This window comes from Gopherus flavomarginatus, chromosome 3, assembly GCF_025201925.1.
Source record: "Gopherus flavomarginatus isolate rGopFla2 chromosome 3, rGopFla2.mat.asm, whole genome shotgun sequence".
Classification (NCBI taxonomy): domain Eukaryota; kingdom Metazoa; phylum Chordata; order Testudines; family Testudinidae; genus Gopherus; species Gopherus flavomarginatus.
Window position 1 is genome coordinate 202971241 of NC_066619.1, and position 26094 is coordinate 202997334.

At 42.9% G+C, this 26094-nt stretch overlaps 1 protein-coding gene across 1 annotated transcript; it reads left to right on the plus strand.

The window, feature by feature from the left end:
• The first annotated feature begins 16400 nt into the window (after positions 1 to 16400).
• Positions 16401 to 18364, plus strand: LOC127047817 (zinc finger and SCAN domain-containing protein 20-like). Its single transcript, XM_050946632.1, has 2 exons — positions 16401 to 16971; positions 17862 to 18364. Exons 1-2 carry the CDS (start codon positions 16470 to 16472, stop codon positions 18239 to 18241), a joined length of 882 nt encoding a protein of 293 aa, XP_050802589.1. The 5' UTR covers positions 16401 to 16469; the 3' UTR covers positions 18242 to 18364.
• The last annotated feature ends 7730 nt before the right edge of the window (positions 18365 to 26094 follow it).

Sequence of the window (26094 nt, forward strand, 5' to 3'; positions counted from 1 at the left end):
CTAAACACTTGATGTCTTTTTTAATGGACAGTTAACATTTAAAGAAATCAGAGCATCAGAGTGATGGTACAGCGTACCACTGCACATAAGTTAAGTCATGCCTATTGCCCATAATAAAGGTGGAGCTTTCCACTTACAGCAGTTGTACTTATACAGATTTTATCACCTGTATTATTGGTATTACCCACTACTTGTATAGGAAATCTTCAACAACAATGTAGTCAAAAAATTGAACATAAGGTCTGATCAAAAGCCTATTGAAATCAGTGCGAAGATACCCTTAGATTCCAGTGGACTTTGGTTAGGCCTATAGTTCCTAAAAGTGCACTTAGTAAAAGTTATTTTAAGAATATATTTATATACTGAAAGGATATATTTATTGAAAGTTTTATTGCAGATTCATTGCAGATACCATAAAAACTGAATTAAGTTTGAAAACTTAATTGGAAACCGATATAGTATTTAAACCACAACAACAGTATTGCATGCATGAAGAAAAAGTGAAAGGGAAAAATAACAGCTATACTCTTTTGAAGTTAGATGCTCCCATGTACCACAGCTAAGAACATACCAGAATGTGGTTTGTGGTTTCAAATTTTTGTGTTGGGTACTCGTCTGAGAAAGGTGAGTCATGAGATGGTCAGAGAAAAGTATTCTCCCAATAGACATACTTTAGAGTTGGCATCAAGAATCACTTGCTTTTTAGTAGTATGAAAATTTCTTCACTGCTCTTAGATAGAGTACCTAACAAGAGGTTTTAATGTAACCTGTGTCTCTGGCTTCTCTAGTTTTTCTCATGTGGATCCAAGTAAAAATCATTCCCAAAATGCACCTGTAAATTTAGAAAACTGAACTTTCCTCCTCACATTAGGTATTTTGTGGCCCCCAGTAGATTCTACATTTGGCAAGATCCCAGTACCCCTTATCTAGTCAGAGCTAATCAATATGTATTTCTTGGCAATAAACATACAAATTAGCACTCACCTGGCCTTCTAGAGCTGAATGCCAGACTATGGCCAATTACATTCTGTGCCAGGGACAGAAAAGGATAGTGCTTGGAACGGGGCATGAGACATTAAGAAATAGAAAATAATTTGACTTCAACATGATCTCTACTGAGTGGTTCACATGCTACCAATGCGTAAAAAGCAACAAAGAGTCCTGTGGCACCTTATAGAGTAGACTAACAGACATATTGGAGCATAAGCCAATATGCTCTACCAATGTGTAGACTCTCAAGCGAAGATGAAGTCTGTCATAAACTGATAGTTAAGGGTTAATAGAACAGGAGTACTTCATGTCTCTTTTGCCTGTAAAGGGTTAACAAGTTCAGTGAGCCTGGCTGTCACTTGACCAGAGGACCAGTCAGGGGACAGGATACTTTCAAATCTTGAGGGAGGGAAGGCTTTGTGTGTGCTGTTAGTTTTTGGTTGTTGTTCTCTCTGGTTCTGAGAGCGACCAGACGTGCAACCAGGTTTCTCTCCAATACAGTCTTTTATATGTCCAGAATAGTAAGTACTAGGTAGATAAAGCAAGTTAGGCTTATGTTTGTTTTCTTTATTTGCAAATGTGTATTTGGCTGGAAGGAGTTCAAATTTGTATTTTGCTGAAAGGATTTTAATTTGTACTTGTATACTTAGGCTGGGAGGGTATTCCCAGTGTCTATAGCTGAAAGACCCTGTAACATATTCCATCTTAAATTTACAAAGATAATTTTTACTGTTTTTTCTTTCTTTAATTAAAAACTTTTTGTTTAAGAACCTGATTTTTTTTATTCTGGTGAGACCCCAGGGAACTGGGTCTGGATCCACCAGGGAATTGGTGGGGAGAAAGGAGGGAAGGGGGAGAGAAAGGTTAATTTCTCTCTGTGTTAGGATTACTTTTTCTCTCAGGGAGAGTCTGGGAGGGGGAGAGAGAAGGAGGGGGGAAGGTGAATTTTCCTCTCTGTTTTAAAATTCAAGGAGTTTGAATCACAGTGATCTTCCAGGGTAACCCAGGGAGGGGAAGCCTGGGAGAGGCAATGGTGAGGGAAAGGGTTTATTTTCCTTGTGTTAAGATCCAGAGGGACTGGGTCTTGGGGGTCCCCGGGCAAGGTTTTGTGGGGACCAGAGTGTACCAGGCACTGGAATTCCTGGTTGGTGGCAGCGCTACAAGTACTAAGCTGGTAATTGAGCTTAGAGGAATTCATGCTGGTACCCCATCTTTTGGACACTAAGGTTCAGAGTGGGGGTTTATACCATGACAAAGTCTCTGCAAATTTAACTGGGCAAAGTGTTCTTGAGATATATAAATCCTCAACCTATCTGATCTTGGCAGTTTTTACTTTACTGAACCAAATCCAAATGCTTGGCTTTTTTATGGTGTACTATTATTTCAGGGACTCCATTCAGTGCCTGGAATGGAAGAGAACAATCATCCACTGTATTCTAGGCAGATGTAGGAAAACACACAAGACTGGGTTTGACCTGATTTGGGTCTGATGCTGATTCAGATGCCAGCTGAGGGTGTCACAGACTTGCTGGCTCTTAAGGGTTCAGTCTGTGATGGATCAGCAAACTCCAGCTGATCCTAATTGGCTGGAGATCAGGGGGGCTTAGTTATTAGTTCCAGCTGGAGATTCTCAGAAAGAGCTGGGTGAGTCTACTTGGAGAAGGAGATGAGAAATGTTCTGTCTCTGAAACAATCTGAAGGAAAGCTGGGGAGATGAAAGGGAAGAAGAGCAGACCAATTACTCCCAGGCTGAGCTGGAAGCCTGATGAGAGGCAGGTGCTGTGATGAGTCTGTCTACACTGCTAGGTAAGAGGAGAATATGTCAACCCCTGGACAGGGATATGTTTTGAGGCACAGGAGCTGGGGGTGGGCAAACTGTTGAGGGTCAAGGAGTGCCTGCAAGGAAGAGACACCCTGCTGAGCCTGGTTGGGATGAAGATTCAGTTTTTAATATTTGTTGGATTTTATTAAAGGCCTCTGTAAAGTGGTCTGGCTGGAAGGTCAAGCCACTCCTATGCCTGGAGGAGGCTGAAGGATAGCGTTGGGGGAGGGAGGGAGATAGAGGCAAAAATTGCTGCAGCACCATAGCCAGGCAGGAGGGGATGTATTGTGTTAACAATGATGCCACTGGGAGACTTAGAGTACCTAATTTCATTAATGGAAATGCTATTTGGTTCAAGATTCTAGGCAACTGGTACCCAAATCAAGTCAAATCCATTCCTGAGTGTTTTACTTCCCATATCTCCTGAATAACTTTTCTCTTCCAGCTCTCATTCGCTATGTGCCATTCCCATTGTCCTAATTTCCTGTAATATGACACCTATCAATAGATTCCATACATAACAAACACATATGCAGTACTTATACCTAAATATTTACACTATTTAGTACCCATCATTTTCATGTGGCTGTTCAAGATCTTTACATTTACAAGTAAGCAAACTGTAGGTGGCAATTGTGGACTGAGCCTTAGGAATCTGAAACTAGGGTTCTCTTTCTGCTACTGGTTTGCTGTGTGACCTTTCGTCATATCCTAAATGGCGTGTCCAACACCTGAGGAAGTCAATGAAAGATCTATGGCCTTTGCTGAACTGAACCTGTAATTGCTGTAAGTCTCAATTCCCTCCTCGCTCAACTGCTCTTGTAAAGTGTTTTGAAATACAGAGATGAAGAGTGCTATCTAATGGTGAAATTCACCCTTATGCAGAAAGCCACTACTAGGTGCTATTCAAGTCCTGCTTAAGCTCTCAATATAAGGCTTAAATGAAACTTAAATGGCACATAGGTCAGGTGCTGGTCCTCTGTTCTGAGATGACATCAACCTATGTGCAAAGTTTTAATACTATTTATTCTGTTTCCATTTTTGAAATGCAGAAGTCTCCAACAGTGATATGTGCCTGCAGCTTTAATTTCATATAATGAAGTTTTTAGAGTAAAATTTTCCATAAGTGTTTTCAAATGGTCCTAAGGCCTGCTGAAGAGGAGTCCTGTTACTGCAGACCTTAGAACAGGGGTAGGCAAACTACAACCCGGGGGCTACATCTGGCCCTTCAGATGTTTTAATCTGGCCCTTGAGCTCCTGTCGGGGAGCAGGGTCCGAGACTTGCCTTGCTCCAGCTGGGGAATGGGGTCAGGGGTTGGCCCTGCTCCGCGCAGCTCCCAGAAGCAGTGGTATGTCCTCCTATGTGTAGGGGCAGCCAGGGGGGTCTGCATGCTTCCGCCTCAAGTGTGGCTCCCGCATCTTGTATTGGCCGTGAACCATGGCCAATGGGAGCTGCAGGGGTGGCGTCTGTGGCAAGGGCAATGTGCAGAGCCACCTGGCCATGCCTCCGCACAGGAGCGAGAAGGGGGACGTGCTGCTGCTTCCGGGAGCTGCTTGAGGTAAGTGCTGGCTGGAGCCTGCACTCCTGTCCCCCTCCTGGGCCCCTGCCCCAGCCCTGATCCCTCTCCTGCCCTCCAAACCCCCCTTGGTCCCAGCCCAAAGCACCCTCCTGCATTCCCAGCTTCTCATCCCCAGCCGGAGCCCCCACACCCCAGCCCAGAGCCCCCTCCTGCATCCTGAACTCATTTCTTGCCCCACCCCAGGGCCTGCACCCCTAGCTGGAGTCCTCTCTCTCCCACGCCCCAACCCCCAATTTCATGAGCATTCAGGGCCTACCATACAATTTCCATACCCAGATGTGGCCCTCGAGCCAAAAAGCTTGCCCAGCCCTGCCTTAGAAGGTCCACGAGAATAGAGGCCACCTTAAGGGCAGTATTGGTCCTAGTTTTGGCATGGCACCTACAAGAGGGAAATTCTCCTGAGCGCCTCTCCCTTGTGTGTGTACTACAGCGAGGCCAGTGACAATCTGTTTGATAGTAAATAATGCTGTTGATGCATAGTAAGGAATAATATGCAACTTTCTGTCACGGAAGAGCTAACATGAGGAAAAAGCAATAAATTATTTTATCCATGAAGGATTTATCTAGACATGGAGTCATTCCAGAATAGCAATTAAAGAAGAACTCCATGTGTGGATACCTTTTATTCCAGAATAAGAGTGCCTTTTTATTGACTAGCTTATCTAGCTTTGGAAGTAGATTAAGCAAAAGTAGAAAAAGGCATTCTATTGTGGAATAAAGGTATTCACACATGGAGGTTTTTCTGCTTTAAATCTATTCCCTTACTTATTCTGGAACAATTTACATGTTAGACAAACCCTAAAAAGTCACAGTTATAATCACTGAAATGAACAGACGTAACTCTGCCATTTAAGTGGGTGGCAAAACTCCCATTTTCTTCAGTGACATCAGGATCTGGCCCACAGAGCAGATCTGTTAAGGAAAAAGTGCCTTTATTACATAGTCACTCTTCAGAGTAGAACTGTACTTTGAGTCTGTTCTTTCTAATTTACCCTCAGCAAAGTTTGTGCACTTACTGAAGTTTGAGAATTTCTCACAAGTGGCTTACAGAATCGGGGCACATTCACTATGAAGCACACACATAGTACAAATAGGGCACTTTGCTCAGAATACACACAGTAGTTCATGCTTGTACACTACAGATACTCCCTGACTTACGCAAGAGTTCCGTTCTGGAACACCTTGCGTAACTCGAATTTTGCGTAAGTTGGAAACATATACGCCTCAAAAAACAACCCCTCCCCCATTTCTACCTTACAGAACTTTTTCCATAAGTGTGGATTTGCATAAGTCAGGTTTGCATAACCCGGGGGACCTCTATATCATATATGTAGCTTGGGTCATTGAAGTTCACAAAAGGATATTTTGTATATCTGTTACTTGTGGGTGCTGGAGGACCATGGAAGCCCTTTTTTTTCTGACCTAAAATCTTCTAGCTTCTTTTGGAAATGTAGCTCCAGAGACACCTTCTAGTAGTATCTTAATAGAAGGACCTTCATATACCAGTACAAATACCATATGACTGATATTATGCATGATAAATAGATGTATATCTCCAGTCAAACTGAAATTATTACATGAATCTTATGTGGGGAAATAGGTGAATATACAATTATATGTAGAATATGCCATTTTAATTAAGCTGTATTTGTTGCTAGGATGTTATGCAAATGATTAGCAGTTTATGCAAGATCATGAATGTTTTATGTAAAATTTCAAATTAAATATTATGTAGGGGAAATAACTGTTTGCAAGTTGATCTACTTAAAACATGGAACATTACAATATGGTAACAGTTTGCAGTATAGTTGAGAAGCACCCCTACTATGAATTTGTCCTCTGATTAAATCATAATTGTGCTGTAGGTGAGCCCTAATTATAAGGATTGTACTTGGTGTTGCTCTAATTTAGAGGACTAGGAGCACTGTTTCAATACATCTTCCAGTATTAGTAGGCAACTAACTACCAAAGCATTGTCTGCATCTGGTGGTGTGATTTCTCAAGTATGAAATTTAAGAAGAGGATGCTGTCCATCTGGGGTACTGTATAAAACCAGAAGTACTAGAGCAAGTTTAAACACTTCCCCAAAGTTATATATACAGTAATATAATTTCAGGCTAAATTGACCTCATTCAGTTGCTTCTGGACAACCAAGTCACATTGCATCACTTTTGAAATTAATATATTTCCTTCTTCCTCTGTATGTATTAAATTGTTTCCACATGTATTCCATATTTAACAAATTTATCGTAGAAGCCTTATTGTCACTTTAAATTATTCTGCAATTAGATCAGACCCAGAGTTCTCAGACTTTTTCATAACCTGGATCACATTTTAATAGTGCGTTTTGTATATACCCCCCTGTCCCGTCTGTGATTGCATAACATCCCTATGGCAACTACAGCTACTGCTGCTGCCTACATGGAAATGTAAAGTTAGGAAACTTTCTAGCTCTCTAAATGCCATTTAATAGCTGAGAATAAGGAGGAGCCAGAACTGTGTGACCAGCCAGTTCTACACCAACCACCACCAACTGTGCCATGGACTATAGCTTAGGAACATCGGGATTAGACAACATCATTTTTGTATTTAAGTGGCATGTGCCTGTGTTCACTCTTATTAGCTTTTTTTTCTGTTTAGTAGGCCCTAACCTGTCTAGATGTTCCATGTCTCTTTTTTGTGTGTTGTGGTGGGGAGGGGAAGAAGCCAGAAGTCTAAACAGAAGTTAGGTAGCCCTCTCCCAGTCATAACTGGTTGGGTGGTATAGTTCCACTGGCAATGAGCACGGGACCAGAGGCCAGACACTATCTTTTTCTAAGGTGCTTTTCTACAAACAGGGAATTAGAAAAGTTTTGCCCAGCCCTACTTCTATCCGTTTTCAACTAACAGATTTTTTTTATGAAATGTTTTTCTGCAGAAAACGGAGTGTTTTTTATCAAAAAACTGAATGCCTGAAAACTGAAATATTTTTTGATATGGATATGCTGCCATGGTACCTCATGGGAGTTTGGGAACATTAGGCAACCAACTTCCTCTATGGGCAAGGCTCCCCTCTCGATTATATCTCCCATGATGCAGCATAGCCAGGGACTCTTGTTTTGCACTGCTTCCCCTTTCCAAGAGAGGAGACTGTAGAGTATCATGGGAGATATAGTCTGAGCATGGAGCCCTGCCTCCGGAGAAAAATGGGAGCATGAGGCACTGTAGTAGCATTTCTGAATAAAAAATTTTCAGTTTGCAAACAAAACCTATTGGTTTTCAGATGATTTTATTTAAACATATATAACCCTTGCTTCCAAACTCCTGCAAAAAGAACTATAATGGTGATATCCACAATATATCAGCTGTGTTAGTCTGGATCTGTAAAAGCAGCAAAGAATCCTGTGGCACCTTATAGACTAACAGACGTTTTGGAGCATGAGCTTTTGTGGGTGAATACCTACTTCGTCAGATGCATGTAGTGGAAATTTCCAGGGGCAGGTGTATATATACGCAAGCAAGCTAGAGATAATGAGGTTAGTTCAATCAGGGAGAATGAGGCCTTGTTCTAGCAGCTGAGGTGTGAAAACCAAGGGAGGAGAAACTGGTTTTGTAGTTGGCAAGCCATTCACAGTCTTTGTTTAATCCTGAGCTGATGGTGTCAAATTTGCAGATGAACTGAAGCTCAGCAGTTTCTCTTTGAAGTCTGGTCCTGAAGTTTTTTGCTGCAGGATGGCCAGCTTAAGGACTACTATAGTGTGGCCAGGGAGGTTGAAGTGTTCTCCTACAGGTTTTTTTATATTGCCATTCCTAATATCTGATTTGTGTCCATTTATCCTTTTCTGTAGCGACTGTCCAGTTTGGCCGATGTACATAGCAGAGGGGCATTGCTGGCGTATACTACATTGGTGGACATGCAGGTGAATGAACCGGTGATGGTGTGGCTGATCTGGTTAGGTCCTGTGATAGTGTCGCTGGTGTAGATATGTAGACAAACATCCCCCACACAGATGGAATACAAGCTGTCAGGAACAGTATCCCTGATGATGCCACAGCACAACTGGCTGCTGAGCTCTGTGCCTTTATCCTCACACACAACTATTTCAAATTCGATGACAATATATATCTCCAGATCAGTGGCACCACTATGGGCACCCGCATGGCCCCACAATATGCCAATATTTTTATGGCTGACCTGGAACAACACTTCCTCAGCTCTCGTCCACTCACGCCCCTTCTCTGCCTATGCTACATTGATGACATCTTCATCATCTGGACCCATGGGAAGGAAACTCTGGAAAAAAATCAACCATGATTTCAACAGCTTCCACCCCACCATCAACCTCAGCCTGGACCAATCTACACGGGAGGTCCACTTCCTAGACACCACGGTGCAAATAAGTGATAGTCACATTAACACCACCCTATACCGAAAACCTACCGACCGCTATGCCTACCTTCATGCCTCCAGCTTCCATCCCGGGCATATCACACAATCCATTGTCTACAGACAAGCACTGAGGTACAACCACATCTGCTCTAACCCCTCAGACAGAGACCAACATCTACAAAATCTCCACCAAGCATTCTCAAAACTACAATACCCGCACGAGGAAATAAGGAAACAGAGCCAGACGTGTACCCAGAAGCCTCCTACTGCAAGACAAAGAAAGAAACCAACAGGACTCCACTGGCCATCACATACAGCCCCCAGCTAAAATCCATCCTACGCATCATCAGGGATCTACAACCCATCCTGGACAACGATCCCACACTTTCACAGGCCTTGGGTGGCAGGCCAGTCCTTGCCCACAGACAACCTGCCAACCTGAAACATATTCTCACCAGTAACTGCACACCGCACCATAGTAACTCTAGCTCAGGAACCAATCCATGCAACAAACCTCGATGCCAACTCTGCCCACATATTTACACCAGCGACACCATCACAGGACCTAACCAGGTCAGCCACACCATCACCGGTTCATTCATCTGCACATCCACCAATGTAATATACGCCAGCAACGCCCCTCTGCTATGTACATCAGCCAAACTGGACAGTCGCTACAGAAAAGGATAAATGGACACAAATCAGATATTAGGAATGGCAATATACAAAAACCTGTAGGAGAACACTTCAACCTCCCTGGCCACACTATAGCAGACCTTAAGGTGGCCATCCTGCAGCAAAAAAACTTCAGGACCAGTCTTCAAAGAGAAACTGCTGAGCTTCAGTTCATCTGCAAATTTGACATCATCAGCTCAGGATTAAACGAAGACTGTGAATGGCTTGCCAACTACAAAACCAGTTTCTCCTCCCTTGGTTTTCAAATCTCAACTGCTAGAACAGGGCCTTATCCTCCCTGATTGAGATAATGAGGTTAGTTCTAGCTTGCTTGCATATATATACCTGCCCCTGGAAATTTCCACTACATGCATCTGATGAAGTGGGTATTCACCCACGAAAGCTCATGCTCCAAAACGTCTGTTAGCCTATAAGGTGCTACAGGATTCTTTGCTTCATTCACAATATACTCTGCTTCCTGCAGATCCGGTTGGCCAGGAATGGCAAACAGCAGCCACAGGGAGCTGCAGGGGGCCTGTGGATGGTCAATGTCAGCAAAATGGCTTGCGGCCCGCAATCAGCTTACCCTGATGGGCTGCATGCAGCCCGTGGCGCGGGCCTCAAGTTGCCCACCATGGGTCTAACTCTTAGATGTTCTGTCACCTAGTGGAATTTACAACCCTGAAATAGGTACTCAGGCTCCCTGTACAATGCATAAGGAGTGTTAAGTGCCTAAAAATAGGATTCACAGAATCGTGAATTGACCCAAATCCCCACTCTGCCTGATAGCAAGCAGAGATTTGAACTCAGGTTTCCCAAGTGAGTGCCCTAACCATTAGGCTATCCTGGCATAGGTCTGTCTTAATCTCACTTTTTGAAGCTGATCCACTGTGTATGAGAGAGTTTTTCTCCTCTCTATTTATTTACGTATTTAGGACAAAGCTATATGGGCTGGAGATGGGGATATCCAGAGGATTAGCATAAGTGGGGGAAGGGGTCACTTATTCTCGGGCTAAGTAGCTTTTATTTTTTGCTTTATAATATATGACATTCTCACAGTGCTCCCTGTAGGCTTGTTGCTCTAAATATGGATTTCTGCTTGCTGCAACCCTTACTAGACTGGAAAGTGTCAGAGCATGAGTGTTGCTGCTTCTAGCATGAGGTGGGCTGAGGTGTAAAAAATGTATATTACCCTAAGGAAATTACTTCAGTTATAGAATCATAGTTATCTTTTGTAGTTTTCTTTTATCTGAAAGAACATTAAAAATGTTTCTCCTTTCCTGTCTCAAATTTGAACCTGATGTAGGGGGTTGAGATTGGGATGGGGAGGGCAGGGAAGGACTTGGGAGAAAGACAGTAGTAACTATCTAGCTTGGTTAAGAGTCTTACTCTTGGAGAATTTCTGTCAGAGGCAGGAAATGAGATTTCAATCTTTTCACAGAGGTCAGCATGCAGGGAAGGGTTGGAAGAGCTTGTGAAAGCAGGGGAAAAATCATGATGCTCCCTTTTTAAAGACAGGTTTCAGAGTAGCAGCCGTGTTAGTCTGTATCTGCAAAAAGAACAGGAGTACTTGTCGCACCTTAGAGACTAACAAATTTATTTGTTAGTCTCTAAGGTGCGACAAGTACTCCTGTCCTTTTAAAAGAGAAGCTGGAGACTGTTTTGAAAAAATACAGGACATCTAATGTAGAGGGTCAAGCAGGCAACTAGACACAGACTGCATGGTCCTGTGTTAGAAACACGCATCATATATAAACTATTACATTTCCTCATTATTGTAAATAGCATTTGGAGGACCTATCAATATTTGAACCTCTTAAGATAGACATATGTACCTACCACAGTGATTGTTTATAGTGTACTACCTAACCACTGAGCAGTGTATTGATTTTTAAAAATCAACATTAACACACAACCTGGCCCAACAACTTTTCAAATCTGATAGCTGTTCAGGAGTCTTTGTGAAATATCATTAGTGCAGTTGTAGTTCCTCTCCAGGTCAAGTCCTTTTTTTTTTTTTTTTTTTTTAATTTGAATGGCTAGGGGGTATGTTCCCCCTTGTTATATCTTTCTACCTTCACTGAGCTGACCTTGAGGAGTTGTTCTCGGCTTGTAGCAGCATCAGGAAATCCAATCCCATCTCTGTCTGCCAAAAAAAACTCCCTCCCCCTCCCCCAAAACAGAAATGGAATGAGGGAATGAACAAGAAATTCCGCTTTCTAAATATGCCACCATAAGTAGTTTTGCTATAGAAACTCATGCCCAGCTGAGTTGTGCAAAGTAAAGAAACTGCCTGCCTGGTACGTAAATCAATTGGCTTAGTCATGCTAGTTGTACACCATACCATCAGTTGGAATAAAGAAACCCACTTTTAATCCTGAGCTATCATGATCAAAACCTTCATTCATTACAATAGAAAAATGTTGAGCAATGTATAGCCTGAAAGAGACCCCTTCTAATAAACATCTCCTCATGGACACTTGTGAGTCCCGCCTACCTTTTGCATATGATTGTTCTGTTTAAAGTCTACAATGTTTCTGTTATAAAAGAAAAAAGACTGGAATTTGTTATAGTAAGTGACAGTTACCAAAGACCAGGAGTAAAATTTAAAGGCCCACAAAAAAAGGAGGCAGTGTCAAGGTAGGCCAATATTTTCCACTGAAACCAGTTATAAAGGTCATAGGGCTGATAGGGGGTGGAGAGCTCTGTAGGAGGAGGGTGATAAAGGTTTCACTAGAAGGTTGGTGGTCATTGAAGTCAAACTTCCAAATGAGCCTGCAGAGGTTAGCTTGCTTCCAAACTCCTGCAAAAAGAACTATAGTGCTGATATTTGCAATATACACGGAAACCCAGGCACTGCAGAATTTGCACAGCTCTAGTTCATCCTTTATACTGGTACAGATAGAAGAAAATCTATCCATAGGCAATTACTTTCTAAGCCTTTCTAGTGTTTAAAGCTAGAGTACAGTATAATTTTGAAAAATATATTTCCTTGGGCCATTAGACACTGATTTTTTTTTCTTTCTCTATCTCTACAAAGAAAACTACATGTATCTATGGCTAATGAAATAGCATGCATAAGATATTACTACCAAATTTATATTAGAACTACAATTAAATCATGTTTCGAGTTTGCACTAAAGATCGTTTAAAAGCAGAAAATATTAAAGGGCGTCTTTCAAAAACATTTTTATTTTATAGAACAATATTTTGAAATTTAAATTCTGCCCATTGTATTGCTGACTGAAAAGCATGAAAATCTTTTGAAAACTTTTGTCCAAGTTTTTGAAAGAGGACAGTTGATCAACAATTCAATTTGATTTTTTTTGGTCAAAGTCTTAACATTCAGAAAATTTCCATCAGTTTTATAGTATTACACGCACAATGTTATCTTGCCAACATTCCGTTCTTGTTGCCTAAAATACAAATTTACTAATTTTAGTTCTTTTTGTAGAATCCAAAGAACAAAATTAATGTACAATATGTTTTTATTGTGGGGGAAACAAAGTGTAATATATGAATCCTTCTTTTTTAAAAAAATGTTTACTCACGATTGTTCCTATGTCAATTTAATTTTCCTTTAGGATCACACACTGATTGTTACTGTTGGGCTGCCATGAGTGCTGAGTTATATACACCGGTTGTCTTACACTGAAATGGCATTTCCAGAAATATTAGTCTGAGACATGTATTTCCATAAATTATAGAATTTGAGAGGATAGCAGGTTGGGGAGGGCGGGGGGGAGGAGACTATTGTGTTTTAAAACAGTATTAGGAATCAAAATTTAGGTACTAGTACTAACTCTACCATAGACAACATTTGTGACCTGACAAATCACTTACAGCAACATTTCCAAATTTGGATGACTAAAATCAAGCCCTTAACTCCACATTTAAGTTCCTAAGTAAGTGGCATACATTTCAGAGGCACTGAGCAGCCACATCTCATGCTGGCTCAGCACTCTGGTGCAGAAATGCCTAAATATAGATGTGGGGCCTAATATTGGGGACCCAACTTAAAAAATATTGTGTTTTAATCTCTCATCTCTGTTTCCTCAACTGGGAAATGGGGACAATTCCTTAATGCTTATGAAGTGCTTAAAGATCCAAAGATGCAAGATCATTATTTCTAATGATCCATTGATGGATCAAATCCTGAAGATTTTACTTTCTTTCTATTAAGACAAAACTCTTGTTGGGTTCTAATCAACTGTGACTTGGCCGGAGCAAGGACTGAGTATAAAGGAGTTTAAAATGGGTATTTCCAAATATTCCATATCACTTTGGTTTCCAGAACTCTCTTAAGTCAGTAACTCATCTATAGCATCGATAATTAATCCTCTACTGACATAGTGAAAAATATTAGTCTCATGGTTTTTTAATTCCCTTAAAAAAACCCATTGCAGGGTGACTATTTCTGAAAGATTGTTTAAACTGAGAGTAAACTCAGTTTCAATATTTTCTTTTTCCTTACAGTCTCTGCCGGGAAAACACACTAATGTTGTGCAATAATTTTCTGGATCCTTTTCAGTTTGATGATGATGACAGTATAAAGACTTTAGCCCCAATGGAATTTTTTTGAATTCTGGGTATAATCTACTTTGATATTTTTATCAGCGTAGGCCAAAAATGTCAAAAGCCTACTCTAAAACTGCATTCACAGGAAACCAGACACACGTGCACATAGCATGTGCTCATACCAACAGGGTAGTTAGCTGCCTGTTTGGTTTGTATGATCAAGTGCTGAATCCAGTACAAATGTTCCATTTTTGTGCCCGCAATTTCATAGGCTCTGCCTCAGCCATTTAAATAAAATTGTCCTTTGTTTTCATTTTGGATGTAGCTTGGAGAATACTCAAACTTCTGTGTTTTGATACAAAATGCAATGACATTTCATGAATCTCTTTTTAAAATATCACAATCTTCTCTTGACTTCCTGCACTTGTAGTTTTTAAATTGTATTTTACTCTAGTAGCATTTGCAAAATTTTGAAGTTCCTTTCCCCCTCTTCCCTACTCACTAGTGGAACTATGCTGGTGAATTTTCATTCCAAAAGGAGGTAGTCTAACGGCTAAAGCATGATACAGTCAAGTAGTATAAGTCTGTTCTTGGCTCAGCTCTGTTATTGACCAGCTGTCTGGCTCTGGGCAATCTAGTTAAGCTCTCTGCTTCACTCTTCCAATCTGTAAAATTGGAATGATAATACCTGCCTCACTGGGTGTTGAAGTTTAATGTCTGAAAAGCACTTTGAGATCCTCAGATGAAAGACACTTAGTAAGTGCCAAATTTTAGTTATTAAAATTTGCTATTTTTCTTTAGATGCAAACATTCTGGCAGTTCTAGTTGGCCATTCTTTCCCGCCCCCCTCCTTTTTTTTAGCAGCTACAATAGTTTATAGGGGAGGAGACAGAGTAGTTGTAACAGCTGCCCCCTGCCTCCCCCCCCCAACCCCAATCCAAAGAAAAGGAAATAGCATAGTCTATTTGTAGCATGTGAAGCAGAACAACTCAGTTATCAGCTCACTCTGTGAAGTGAAATTTTAATAGGAAAAATGAACAAGCATAAAGGAGTACTATCAATTACTTTTGTTGTTTGTTTTTTTTAAGACTTCTTGTAATAGCTGTTTCTTGTACAGTAGATCTAGAGGTGAGGATTCCCCACTCTTCCTTTTCCAAATGACACGAGCAGCTGTATGGTATCTGGTTTTGGTTGCTTTGGTTTGTTCAAACTGAATTCTTGTCCACCCCATGCATAAAGTTGTGTGCATGTGCTATCTCTGAAGGAGAAGTTATTACTACTTAAAAGTTATAAAAAGAATGAGAATGAAACAGAATCCATTTCTTTGCTAGTCTCAAGTCTGTAAAATTGTGGTACACATGGGATGCAATACTTTGTGTTTTATGATCACTTTACTTTATTATGGAGAAGAAATGTCAAACATCTTTCTCTAATTTATTAAGCTGTACATTATCCAGATTTGGCTGATGATTTGAGCATTTGCCCTTTTAACATATGATTTAGCAGAAAAGGAACAGATACCTACAGTATCTTCCTACATATTAGGTTTGGAATTCCATGTTGGCTTGTTAGTAATTCTATGGTAGTATCAGTTTATATAGCTGCTTAGGTAACCATAACACTTAAGTGGTAACCATCCAATTCTGTAGTCCGCATATACCACTGATTAATCTGAATCACTTCCTATAGTAAATAAAAGCTTTTATTTTGTTTGAAAACTGATTTGGAGTAACTTAAGCCCGTGGCATATGCCTATTTTTCTGTTCAGAGGGGCCATATATGTCCCTTGATTGCATTGCCATTAACATAACAAATTCCTCTTATGGAGGGCAGTATATTGCTTAGAATGACATAGTAGGGGTGCTGGTGATAGGATAAAGTATTTAACAGATAATGCTGAGGCGTGGTCACAAAAAAATCAAAATAATTGGAATGGAAGTTTTGTTTAAGCCAAAGTCTGGATGCTAAACTGGAAATCAAACACGTCTGTGTTTTATTTTGCCTTTTGCCTGGAAATTATATTTCTGTCCAAGTCAACAACTTAGTCAGCAACCAAAACAAAATATTTCTTAGATATTGACTGCTGTAGGTACTGCAGCTGATTGACTGACTGCAGAGACTGAGGCCATGGCTACACTAGAGAGTTGCAGCGCTGGTGAGGGGGTTACAGCGTTGCAACTTAGAATGTGGCCACACTTGCAAAGCACGGCCAGCGCTGCAACTCCCTGGTTGTAGCGCTGGCTGTACACCCGGTCGAGCCTCGGGTGTAGCGATTCCAGTGCTAGTGATCCAGCGCTGGTCAGCAAGTGTGGACCCGCACCAGCGCTTTTATTGACCTCCGGGGTATAAGGAGGTATCCCAGCATACCTTTTAAGCCTCTCTGGTAATCCTGCATACTCCACTGCCCTGGGCTCACCTGACCCCACCTTTAAATGCCCCAGGAATTTTAAAAATCCCCTTCCTGTTTGCTCAGCCAGGTGTGGAGTGCAATCAATCAATCAATCAATCAGCGACCATGCCTCCACGCCCCAGACGAGCCCCAGCATGGAACAGTTCCGAGCTGCAGGACCTCATCAGTGTTTGGGGTGAGGAAGCTGTGCAAGCACAGTTGCGCTCCAGCCGGAGAAATTATGATACCTATGGGCAGATATCACAGTCCTTGCTGATAAGGGGCCATGAACAGGACGCGTTGCAGTGCACGGTAAAAATTAAGGAGCTGTGCAGTGCTTACTGCAAAGCCCGTGAGGGAAATCGCCGCTCAGGAGCTGCCCCCACGACCTGCCGTTTTTACAAGGAGCTGGATGCCATACTTGGGTGTGACCCCACTGCCAATCCTAGGAGCACGATGGAGACTTCAGAGCAGGGAGAAGTGGGGAGTCAGGCTACTGAGGTGGAGGGAGACACCCCGGAGTCCCAGGAGGCATGCAGCCAGGAGCTTTTCTCAAGCCAGGAGGAGGCTAGCCAGTCGCAGCAGCTGGAAGTTGCTGGTGAGGAAGAAGCAGAGGAGCATGCTCGGGGTAAGCAGATTTTTATGTTTTGGGAGAGGAGGGTTTGGGTTATGGCTGCCTGCATGCATGCCTAAACGTGGAATAGCCCATTGATTTGCTCTATCACGTCTCTGTAATCTGCCTCAGTAATCTCTTGAAAAGTTGCAGCCAGAGCGTGGGCAATGTGCTTTCGCAAGTTTATAGGGAGAGCCACCGTGGTCCTTGTCCCGGTCAGGCTAACTCCTCTGATCCACTGTGCAGCGAGGGGTGGGGGTACCATGGCTGCACACAGGCAAGCTGCATAGGGGCAAGGGCTGAATCCACATTGCTGTAGAAGACTCTCCCTCTCTTCCCAGGTAACACGCAGCAGTGATATATCTGGCAGTAGGAAACCCTGTTGAGAATTTAGGGATACTTCAGTGCAGGGCGCCAGGTTCGTGGTCTCCCCCTTCCAGCAGGTAGCCAGCCCCGCGGTGCGTTCCGGCCTCCCACCCCCTTTCCAGCAGGTAGCCAGCCCCGCGGTGCGTTCCGGTCTCCCACCCCCCTTCCAGCAGGTAGCCAGCCCCGCGGTGCGTTCTGGTCTCCCCCCCCCAGCAGGCCGGCAGTTCCGCGGACCGCCCCCCCCCCGCCAGCAGCTCGCCAGCTTCATGTTCCCTACTGTCCCCTGTGCAGGCCACCAGCTACCTCCTCTACCCAGTGCAGATAAACCCCAGTGAGCCATCAGTCAGTTCCCCCTCCCAGGTGAAGTCGGGGCAGAAACACTCACCCCATTGCTCGCCATGCCTTCGCTTCCCTGGCCTCTCTGTGTTATGTTAGGTATGTGGGAATGATGCTACAAAAAGTCTACAAACTCCTTCACTGTGTGATGATAAACAATGTAGCCTCTGTGTATTACATGTTTCTATCTATGTTTTTTTTAGTGACCTTGACTAATGCAGCCGGATCACCGGCCTCACGTCGCTTGCAGAACTTGAGAAAAAATCCACGAAAATCAAAAGAGGAATTGATCAAAGCAGTTATGAATCACTACAACAGAGAAAGTAGGAAGACGCAGGAATGGAGAGAGAAAATGTATGAGTGGAGGCAAACAGGAAGCAGGAGAAAGGAATTGGCTACCAAAAAAACCTCAAAGCACATGATAAGCCTCCTGGCTCGCCAAACTGACTCTTTCGAGTCTCTCGTAGCCATGCAGGCAGATCTGTACCGTGGTAACCCACAACCCTCCCAAAGCTCTCTTTCTTGTTCCCCAGTATTTGCACAAAACACCTTTCTCCAGCAGCCAGTTTCTTATTACCCCTAGCTGCCCTCAACACCTGTACGATCACCTACCAGCCCTGATAACTACAATCCTTACCCTGTGCACTCCACCCCCATTACTCTGCAGCATAGTAATCCTGAAGTGCAGCAGACATTGAACAGTAATCCAAACAAGACACATTCAAACCTCTGAATGTACAGTCCACCACCCTAACCCCCCTGGCCTTTTATGTACTGTACTTTGAATAAAGGATTTTATTGCAGAAAGTGGTAAATACTATATCTCAAGGTAGAAAGGAGCACAGCAAAGGCACCAAACATTACTGTTGGCTCTCAGCATCAAATTGCTCCCTTAAGGCATCCCTAATCCTTGAAGCCCTTTCCTGGGCCTCTCTAGTAGCCCTGCTCTCTGGCTGTGCAAATTCATCCTCTAGGCATCGAACCTCGGAGGTCCATTCCTCACTGAATCTTTCACCCTTCCCTTCACAAATATTATGGAGGGTACAGCACGCGGATATAACTGCGGAGATGCTGCTTTCCCCCAATTCTAGCTTCCCATAAAGACAACGCCAGCAGGCTTTCAAACGGCCAAAAGCACACTCCACAGTCATTTGGCACTGGCTCAGCCTGTAGTTGAACCGGTCCTTGCTCCTGTCTAGCTTCCCTGTATACGGTTTCATGAGCCAAGGCATTAAGGAGTAAGCGGGGTCTCCAAGGATCACAGTGGGCATTTCGACATCCCCTACTGTGATCTTGCGGTCTGGGAAAAAAGTCCCTGCCCTCAGCTTCCTGAACAGGGCACTGTTCCGAAAGATGCGTGCATCATGCACCTTTCCAGACCATCCTGAGTAAATGTCAGTGAAACGCCCATGGTGATCCACAAGCGCTTGCAGAACCACGGAGAAATACCCCTTGCGATTAACGTACTCCGATGCCAGGTGGGGTGGTGACAGAATAGGAATATGCATCCCATCTATTGCCCCTCCACAGTTAGGGAAACCCATTTGTGCAAAGCCATCCACAATGTCCTGCACGTTCCCCAGAGTCACTGTTCTTCTTAGCAGGGTGCGATTAATGGCTGTGCAAACTTGCATCAGCACCATTCCAATGGTGGACTTTCCCACTCCAAACTGGTTCGCCACCGATCGGTAGCTGTCTGGAGTTGCCAGCTTCCAGATTGCAATAGCCACCTGCTTCTCCACTGGCAGGGAAGCTCTCAATCTCGTGTCCCTGCGCCGCAGGGTAGGGGCGAGCTCAGCACACAGTCCCATGAAAGTGGCTTTTCTTATCCGAAAGTTCTGCAGCCACTGCTCGTCATCCAAGGCTTGCAGGACGATGTGATCCCACCACTCAGTGCTGGTTTCCCAAGCCCAAAGGCGCCGTTCCACGGTGCTGAGCACGTCTGTTACTGCCACAAGCAATTGAGTGTCTTGAGCGTCAGGTGTTTCAATATCATCGTCAGACTCCTCACTGTCACTTTGCAGCTGAAGGAATAGCTCCACTGCCATGCGTGATGTGCTGGCAACATTCATTAGCAAGGTCCTCAGCAGCTCAGGCTGCATTTGTAACAGAAATCTCAGAAATCGCGCTGCAGACTCACAATGCCGCCAAACTGCTCGGAATGTGTAGCAAAGCACCACGGGGCGTTGGAACAGGAAGCGGAAAGACCCGCACACTTCCTTCCCCTTCCCACAAGCCACAGCGCCAAAATGGGACGAGGTGCTCTGTGGGATAGCTGCCCACAATGCACCACTCCCAACAGCGCTGCAAGTGCTGCAAATGTGGCCACACTGCAGCGCTAGTAGCTGTCAGTGTGGCCACAATGCAGCGCTGGCCCTACACAGCTGTACGAACACAGCTGTAACTACCAGCGCTGCAGAACTGTAAGTGTGCCATGGCCTGTGAATTACTTGATTGCCTTGAGGTGTAAAATCCTTGGGTTATCTTTAATTCATTAACATTAATTTGTAATGCAAAGTTCACTGTTTCACATCTAATCAAGGTTTACAGCCACATCTTGTCATGTTTTCATGACCTGATTTCTATTTTTCTTTCAGTTTCCATTCAGTTTAGATTCAGTTGCTAGTACAAGTTCAAATGTTTTGAGAAGCCTAGGCTGAAAATAAGAAATTGCACAGACAGAACTGCATCCTAAATTCCTTCTGCCAAATGCCCCCTTCCACTTCCATAAAGAAAGTGGGGCAAATAATACATCTGGGTGGGGATGTTGGCTGGACTGTGGAGGTCATGGAAGTAGGAAGTATGAATTTTGTGATGTGTGGCCTTCCCCAGCTCCCTGGTCCCATGGAAACAGCTTTTTGAGAGCATTGTAGGGGTTCATTCCCACAAGCAGGAAAGGTGTGGACTGGTTATGGGAGAGCCAGGGCTGTGGGGAAGGTAAAATGTGGCCCTGTGCAATATCTCACTCTAAAGACCTTGTGGGGCAATATCTATTTGTTTTTGTGGAAGTAGAGAAAGAACTGACAGGGATTTGTAGGGGATCTTAATGCATGACAGTCTCTGTTAGCAAGAGTTAGGCTAACTGTAACCCTAATAATGCGAGATTTGTAAAAGCGAGGATTGGGTGAGGCGAGTGGAAAAGAACTGTGTGAGAAGTAGTTTCGACCTTGTGTAGATAATATGAAATGTAGACAGAGTCTCTTAAGTGAGAAAAACAAGATATCAGGAGAACCTATGTATAAACAAAATGCAGCTGTTCCTTATTATTGTCTGTAACAAAAGTATAAATGCTTGCTGTAATTGTTTACCTGGTGAGAGACCTGTCCGGGACTGGGGCTACCCTGTGTCCTAGGGCACTCCCTCCCTCAATTGCAATTGCTTGAGAAATAATAAAGTATCTGGCTCTGCTGCACCCAAACAAAAAGTGAGTTTTTCTCTGACATTTTTTAGGGGGAGGATGGTTTGACTCAACCATGGTTACCTTATGTGGGTTCATCACCAAAATGGAAGCCCCCCACAGCCAAAGGCATGTAATTTAAGCACCAACAGTCAGAAAATCTGAACCTAAGACATCTCCTATATTTAGGTTTGCACGAAACCGAACACCCTTGCCCCACCCCACGCCTGGAGGGAGGCCCCCATTCAATCCATTCCCCCTCCCTCTGTCGCTTGCTCTCCCCCACCCTCACTCACTCACTCATTTTCACTGGGCTGGGTTGGGGTGCAGGAGGGGATGAGGGCTCCGGGGTGAGGCCAGAAATGAGGGGTTCAGGATGCAGGAGGGCGCTCTGGGCAAGAAGGTGGAGCCGAGGGGTTTGCAGTATGGGAAGGGGCTCTAGGGTGATGCAAGGGGTTAGGTCATGTTGCTGTTTCCAAGGAGCCACGAAGAGCCAAGCAGGGAGCCTGCCAGCCCTGAACCAACCAGACTTTTAACGGCCCAGTCAGCAGTGCTGACCAGAGCCACCAGGGTCCCTTTTCGACTGGACGTTCCAGTTGAAAACCAGACACCTGGCAAAAGTAGCTATATTTTGCTTGTTGTCTTGAAAAACAATGGTACCATTATTTACAATAAATTCTTGTCCTCTTGCTAGAAACAGGTAAGAGAAACCGTGGTTGCTGCTTGAGGGAGACATTTCTTGGTGGGACCTGAATGTGGTGTGACTGCAGTAAACTAAAGGGCCAGAAAGCAAGGAGTACTATTAATGTAGGTGGCATCTACAATCTGTGATCCAGGAAGAAGAAAATTCAACCAGAGAAGAAGTATCAAAAACATGTTTTGATTGAGAGGAACTGATTGTGTGACTAAAATGCAGCAGTTCAGCAGTGTTAATTTTCAAGAAACACATTTTGGAAAATGTGTGTAAATTTTAAGCATGTGCTTAAATCCCATTGGGACACAAGTACCACATGGGTAAGTGTTTTGTTGAATAGCAATGGGATTATGCACATTCTTAAAGTTAAGCATGTGCTTAAATGCTTTGCTAAATCAGGGCCCTATTGAGCAAGATAAAATGAGCAGAAGTTCTTAAAAACCCTGGGTGTGAAACAAAGCTGGCGAATCCTAAAAGAAACCATAAATTAAGATGCAACAGATTAAAATTCCTCTGAGGAAAATATGCAAGAAAAAGCCAATGTAACTTCACAAGGGACTGCTCAAAAACTCGAGGTTTACAAATAAGCTGTTCTGGAAATGGAAAAGAGGTAGGCAAGAACAACAGTAGGTTAAGGCTCAAGGGGAAAAATAAGAAGTAAAAATACCCATAATGAGTTAAAGCTACTCAAAGCAACTAACTTGTGAAAATCCCTTTATTATTCCTTTTATCAGGGGAAAATGAAATCTCAAAGTATAATGGGATGATGAAATCAATACATACCAAAAAAAGTGCCTTTAACACGACAAATACAAGAGTTTTAGGTAATTTTTACACCTTGAAAAGTAAATACTAGTAAAGCAAACAAATTATTGGTAAATCAGAGCATCTGCAAATCAGCAGCTGGAGGTGAGACGTAACCTATGATGCCGAGAATTAGCCATTGAACTCTTATTGAACCTCTGACAATGGGTTTTGAAAAGCAAGCTGGGGAGGTACCTGAAGATTAGAAAAAATACAACCAATGTGGTACAATATCTAGCAAAGGAAAGAAGAGTAATCCTGGCAATTACCAACTACTAAATTTCACTGCAGTCTCTGTTAAAATTGTGGCACAGATCCTATGCTGCCAGTAATGCAGTGTGCTCTTATGTGGAGAATACCCTTGGGGAGTGGCCAACCATATGTGGAACTGCTCTTTTGATATATAGTAAATTGCCAATAGCTCCAAGGTGATTTCTGGAGTGAAATGAAGCCAGCCCATGCTATTTTTTCCAGCATTCATGCCATCAGCAGATAAAGTGGCGTAGGAACTGCTATGCTGTTTTTGTGCTTATAAACTGGAGTGATCCTAGTATCTCTGGATGCGTCAAAGCCAGGATATCAATAAATAAGCATCAGAGGGTTTATAAAGAAGAAATCCTGTCAGGCAAATATGAAAAATCAATCTGCTGATTTGGGCCAAATTCATTCCTGGTGTAACTTCACTGAGAGAAATTTTACCAGAGATAAATTTGGGCCAGCCATGGCATAGCACTGAGGGGTGGCTTCTAACAGAGTGGCTGAATGGCTGAGGTTCACTCAGTTTAGTTGTATCTAATGCTTTCATTATTAAAATGGAAGAAAGTGGTGTAACAGCATGTTAATGACACTTACAAAGATTGAACGGGAAAGTGTAAGTAGCAATATATAGACACAATACAAAAGAATTTAGAGAAGTTAAATGCATGTCCCTTTCTGCACACTAACTAGAACTTGGCCCATTCATGGGAGATAAAAATGAGACTGTAGAAATAACTAGTTTTTGCAGTACTTATAGGGATAGGGGGAAAATAATTAAAACTGCAGATAGTGAAGAAGTATAAAAGACTTAAGTATTATAATGGACCGCAAATTAGATATACAATGTGACAGAAGACGACCAGAGAGATTTTGAGCTGCATATATCATGGAAGAAAGAGATGAGAGTGCCTTTCCATATGACGGTGAAACTACCCTGAAATATCATGTACAGTTCTGAGTACCACACTTCATTACTAAGACGATATTGAAGTTGAAAGGAGTTGAGAAGAGCTGATTGGAAGGCTAGATTGGTTGATTTTTAAGGAAAGCTTACAGCAGATAATTGTATTTGCCTTGCACAAAAGATGACTAACCACCATCAGTTAGCACCACCAAACTTTGTGGCCCGAGGACCACATCTGGGTATGGAAATTGTACATTGGGCCATGAACGCTCACAAAATTGGGAGTTGAGATGCAAGAGGGGGTGAAGGCTCTAGCTGAGGGTACAGGCTCTGGGGTGGGGCCAGAAATGAGGTCAGGGTTCAGAAGGGGGCTCCAGGCTGAGATTGAGGATTTTGGAGTGCAGGAAGGGGATCGGGGCTGGGGCAGAGGGTTGAGACATTGGAGGCAGTCAGGGGTGCAGGCTTCAGTCTGCACTTACTTCAAGCAGCTCCCAGAAGCAGCGGCATGTTTCCCTCCCCCCAGCTTCTGTGCAAAGGCATGGCCAGGCAGCTCTGCATACTACCCCATCCGTAGATGCTGCTCCTGCAGCTCCAGGAGCTGCGTGCAGAGCCCCCTGGCAGCCCCTATGCATAGGAGCCAGAGCAGGACATGCACGGTGCATCTGGGAGCAGCCATTACAATGAAAGTCCTATTCAGCCCCAAGCTAGAGAATTCTCAGTGTGAACAGACTATTTAGAACATTTAACAGCCATATTCTAGGGAGTCTCTGCTGAGCATATGCAAACTGCATTATTTTTTTCCAGAAGCTTATAACTTGGCCAAATTCAGGTAAACTTTCACAAGGATGGCAAAAGGCACATCCCTGACACACAGGCCACCTGTTGCCAAATTTCATGTCTCTGCTCCAAAGCATGGGGCTACCAGCTTCACCTATAATGTGTGTTAGTGAAGCTATAATTGAATCCTATCTTGACTTCAAAAAAAAAACCTTTTAAAGAATTTTGCTTCTCAAAACAATGAGATCATTAGAATAATCCCATAGAAGAAGTGCTGCTAGAGTGTGGTGTGGTTTTTCACATAAGTAACATTTGACAGGCCCCACAGACCTCAAACCTTGTAGGTTTGGTCCACTTCCTTGCTGGCTGCCCAATCCAGTTGCAAGTGTGGCTCATCTGTGGTTCACTGAAGAGATCCAAAGGAAAGAGGTTCTAAGAAAATAAAAGGTCTAAGACTACGACAAAGAGGAAAGAACCAAAGCCACCTGACTTCATTTCTAAGGAGAATTAATTCTGTTGTGAGGTGATGGCAGTTTCCTAATAAGAGGAGAAACAGAATGGACAAGCTAAAATATTGCTTTTATGATATTTATTTTTAGAAGGGAGAGTGGGGGACATCATTAATGCTTTCTTTGACTCTCTAGTGAGCAGCAGACTTGTAACCTTTCATAGCAGAGAAGTTTTTTTACTCAGGCCAGCATATGCATTACCAGTCAAAGCTACATGAAGCTAATATTTTTCCTCATAAAAGTAGAAGTAGCATGTATATCAGTACAAACTTAGCAGAACCTCATGCAACAATCAAGGATCACGCTCCAGTGATGCATCCTCAGTGGCCCTCTTTGGAGTAACCAGGACATACGCTGAATGATCTCTCAAACATCTTATTTTTTAACTTTTGTGCAAAGGTCTTGTAGCGTGGGATTACTTTTTTGCTTGCAGAAACAGTACAAATCAGATGTAGTTAAATTATCAAAGAACATTCTAATGCAAACAAAATAGAATGCTTATTATGCATGATTTGTGATGTTAAGATTGTAATAGCACATGGTCTCAATATTTGGTTGTACTGTGCCTTCTGTTAAACTTTTATGAGTTGCTGCATTGGAGATGATACTTGGAATACAATTAAATCTTGTATAATATAAAGAGGAAAGAGCAGAGGTGGAATACTTACAGAAATAGAAAAGATACAAAATGTATCAAGACACAGACAAGCTAAATATTTTAGTTGTGAATATCTGGATTTAAATAGGGCTTCTCTATAAAAAGTTGCAATAAATGAGTGTCATTTCATGAATGATGCTCATACTGTGTACATTAATAGAGAAGAGAGGCCAATAAATGTCTGAATATAGTGAGCATATGCCAGACACCCAAAGGTATATTAGTGTTTTCATAGCAGTAGCTTGCTTTGTGCTGCACAGCTTTCATCTGTACTTTAAGTGTTAGCATTTCTGGATGAAGAAATGGCAAAATTAAAAAAAAAACCCCAAATTAGTTTCAAAATACAGCAAGTACATAAGAAATTGGGGATGCCTAAAGGCAGCTGTTTCTGTTAGTCTAATCACTCAAATCTCTCTGACAATTGGCTGAGGTAAT

What these genes read in the sequence shown, in the direction of transcription:
- LOC127047817 (XM_050946632.1), top strand. Translation starts at nt 16,470, where the DNA reads ATGCCTCCACGCCCCAGACGAGCCCCAGCATGGAACAGTTCCGAGCTG. An exon ending in AGCAGAGGAGCATGCTCGGG is followed by an intron (nt 16,972 to 17,861) that starts GTAAGCAGATTT and finishes TGTTTTTTTTAG; the next exon opens with TGACCTTGACTAATGCAGCC.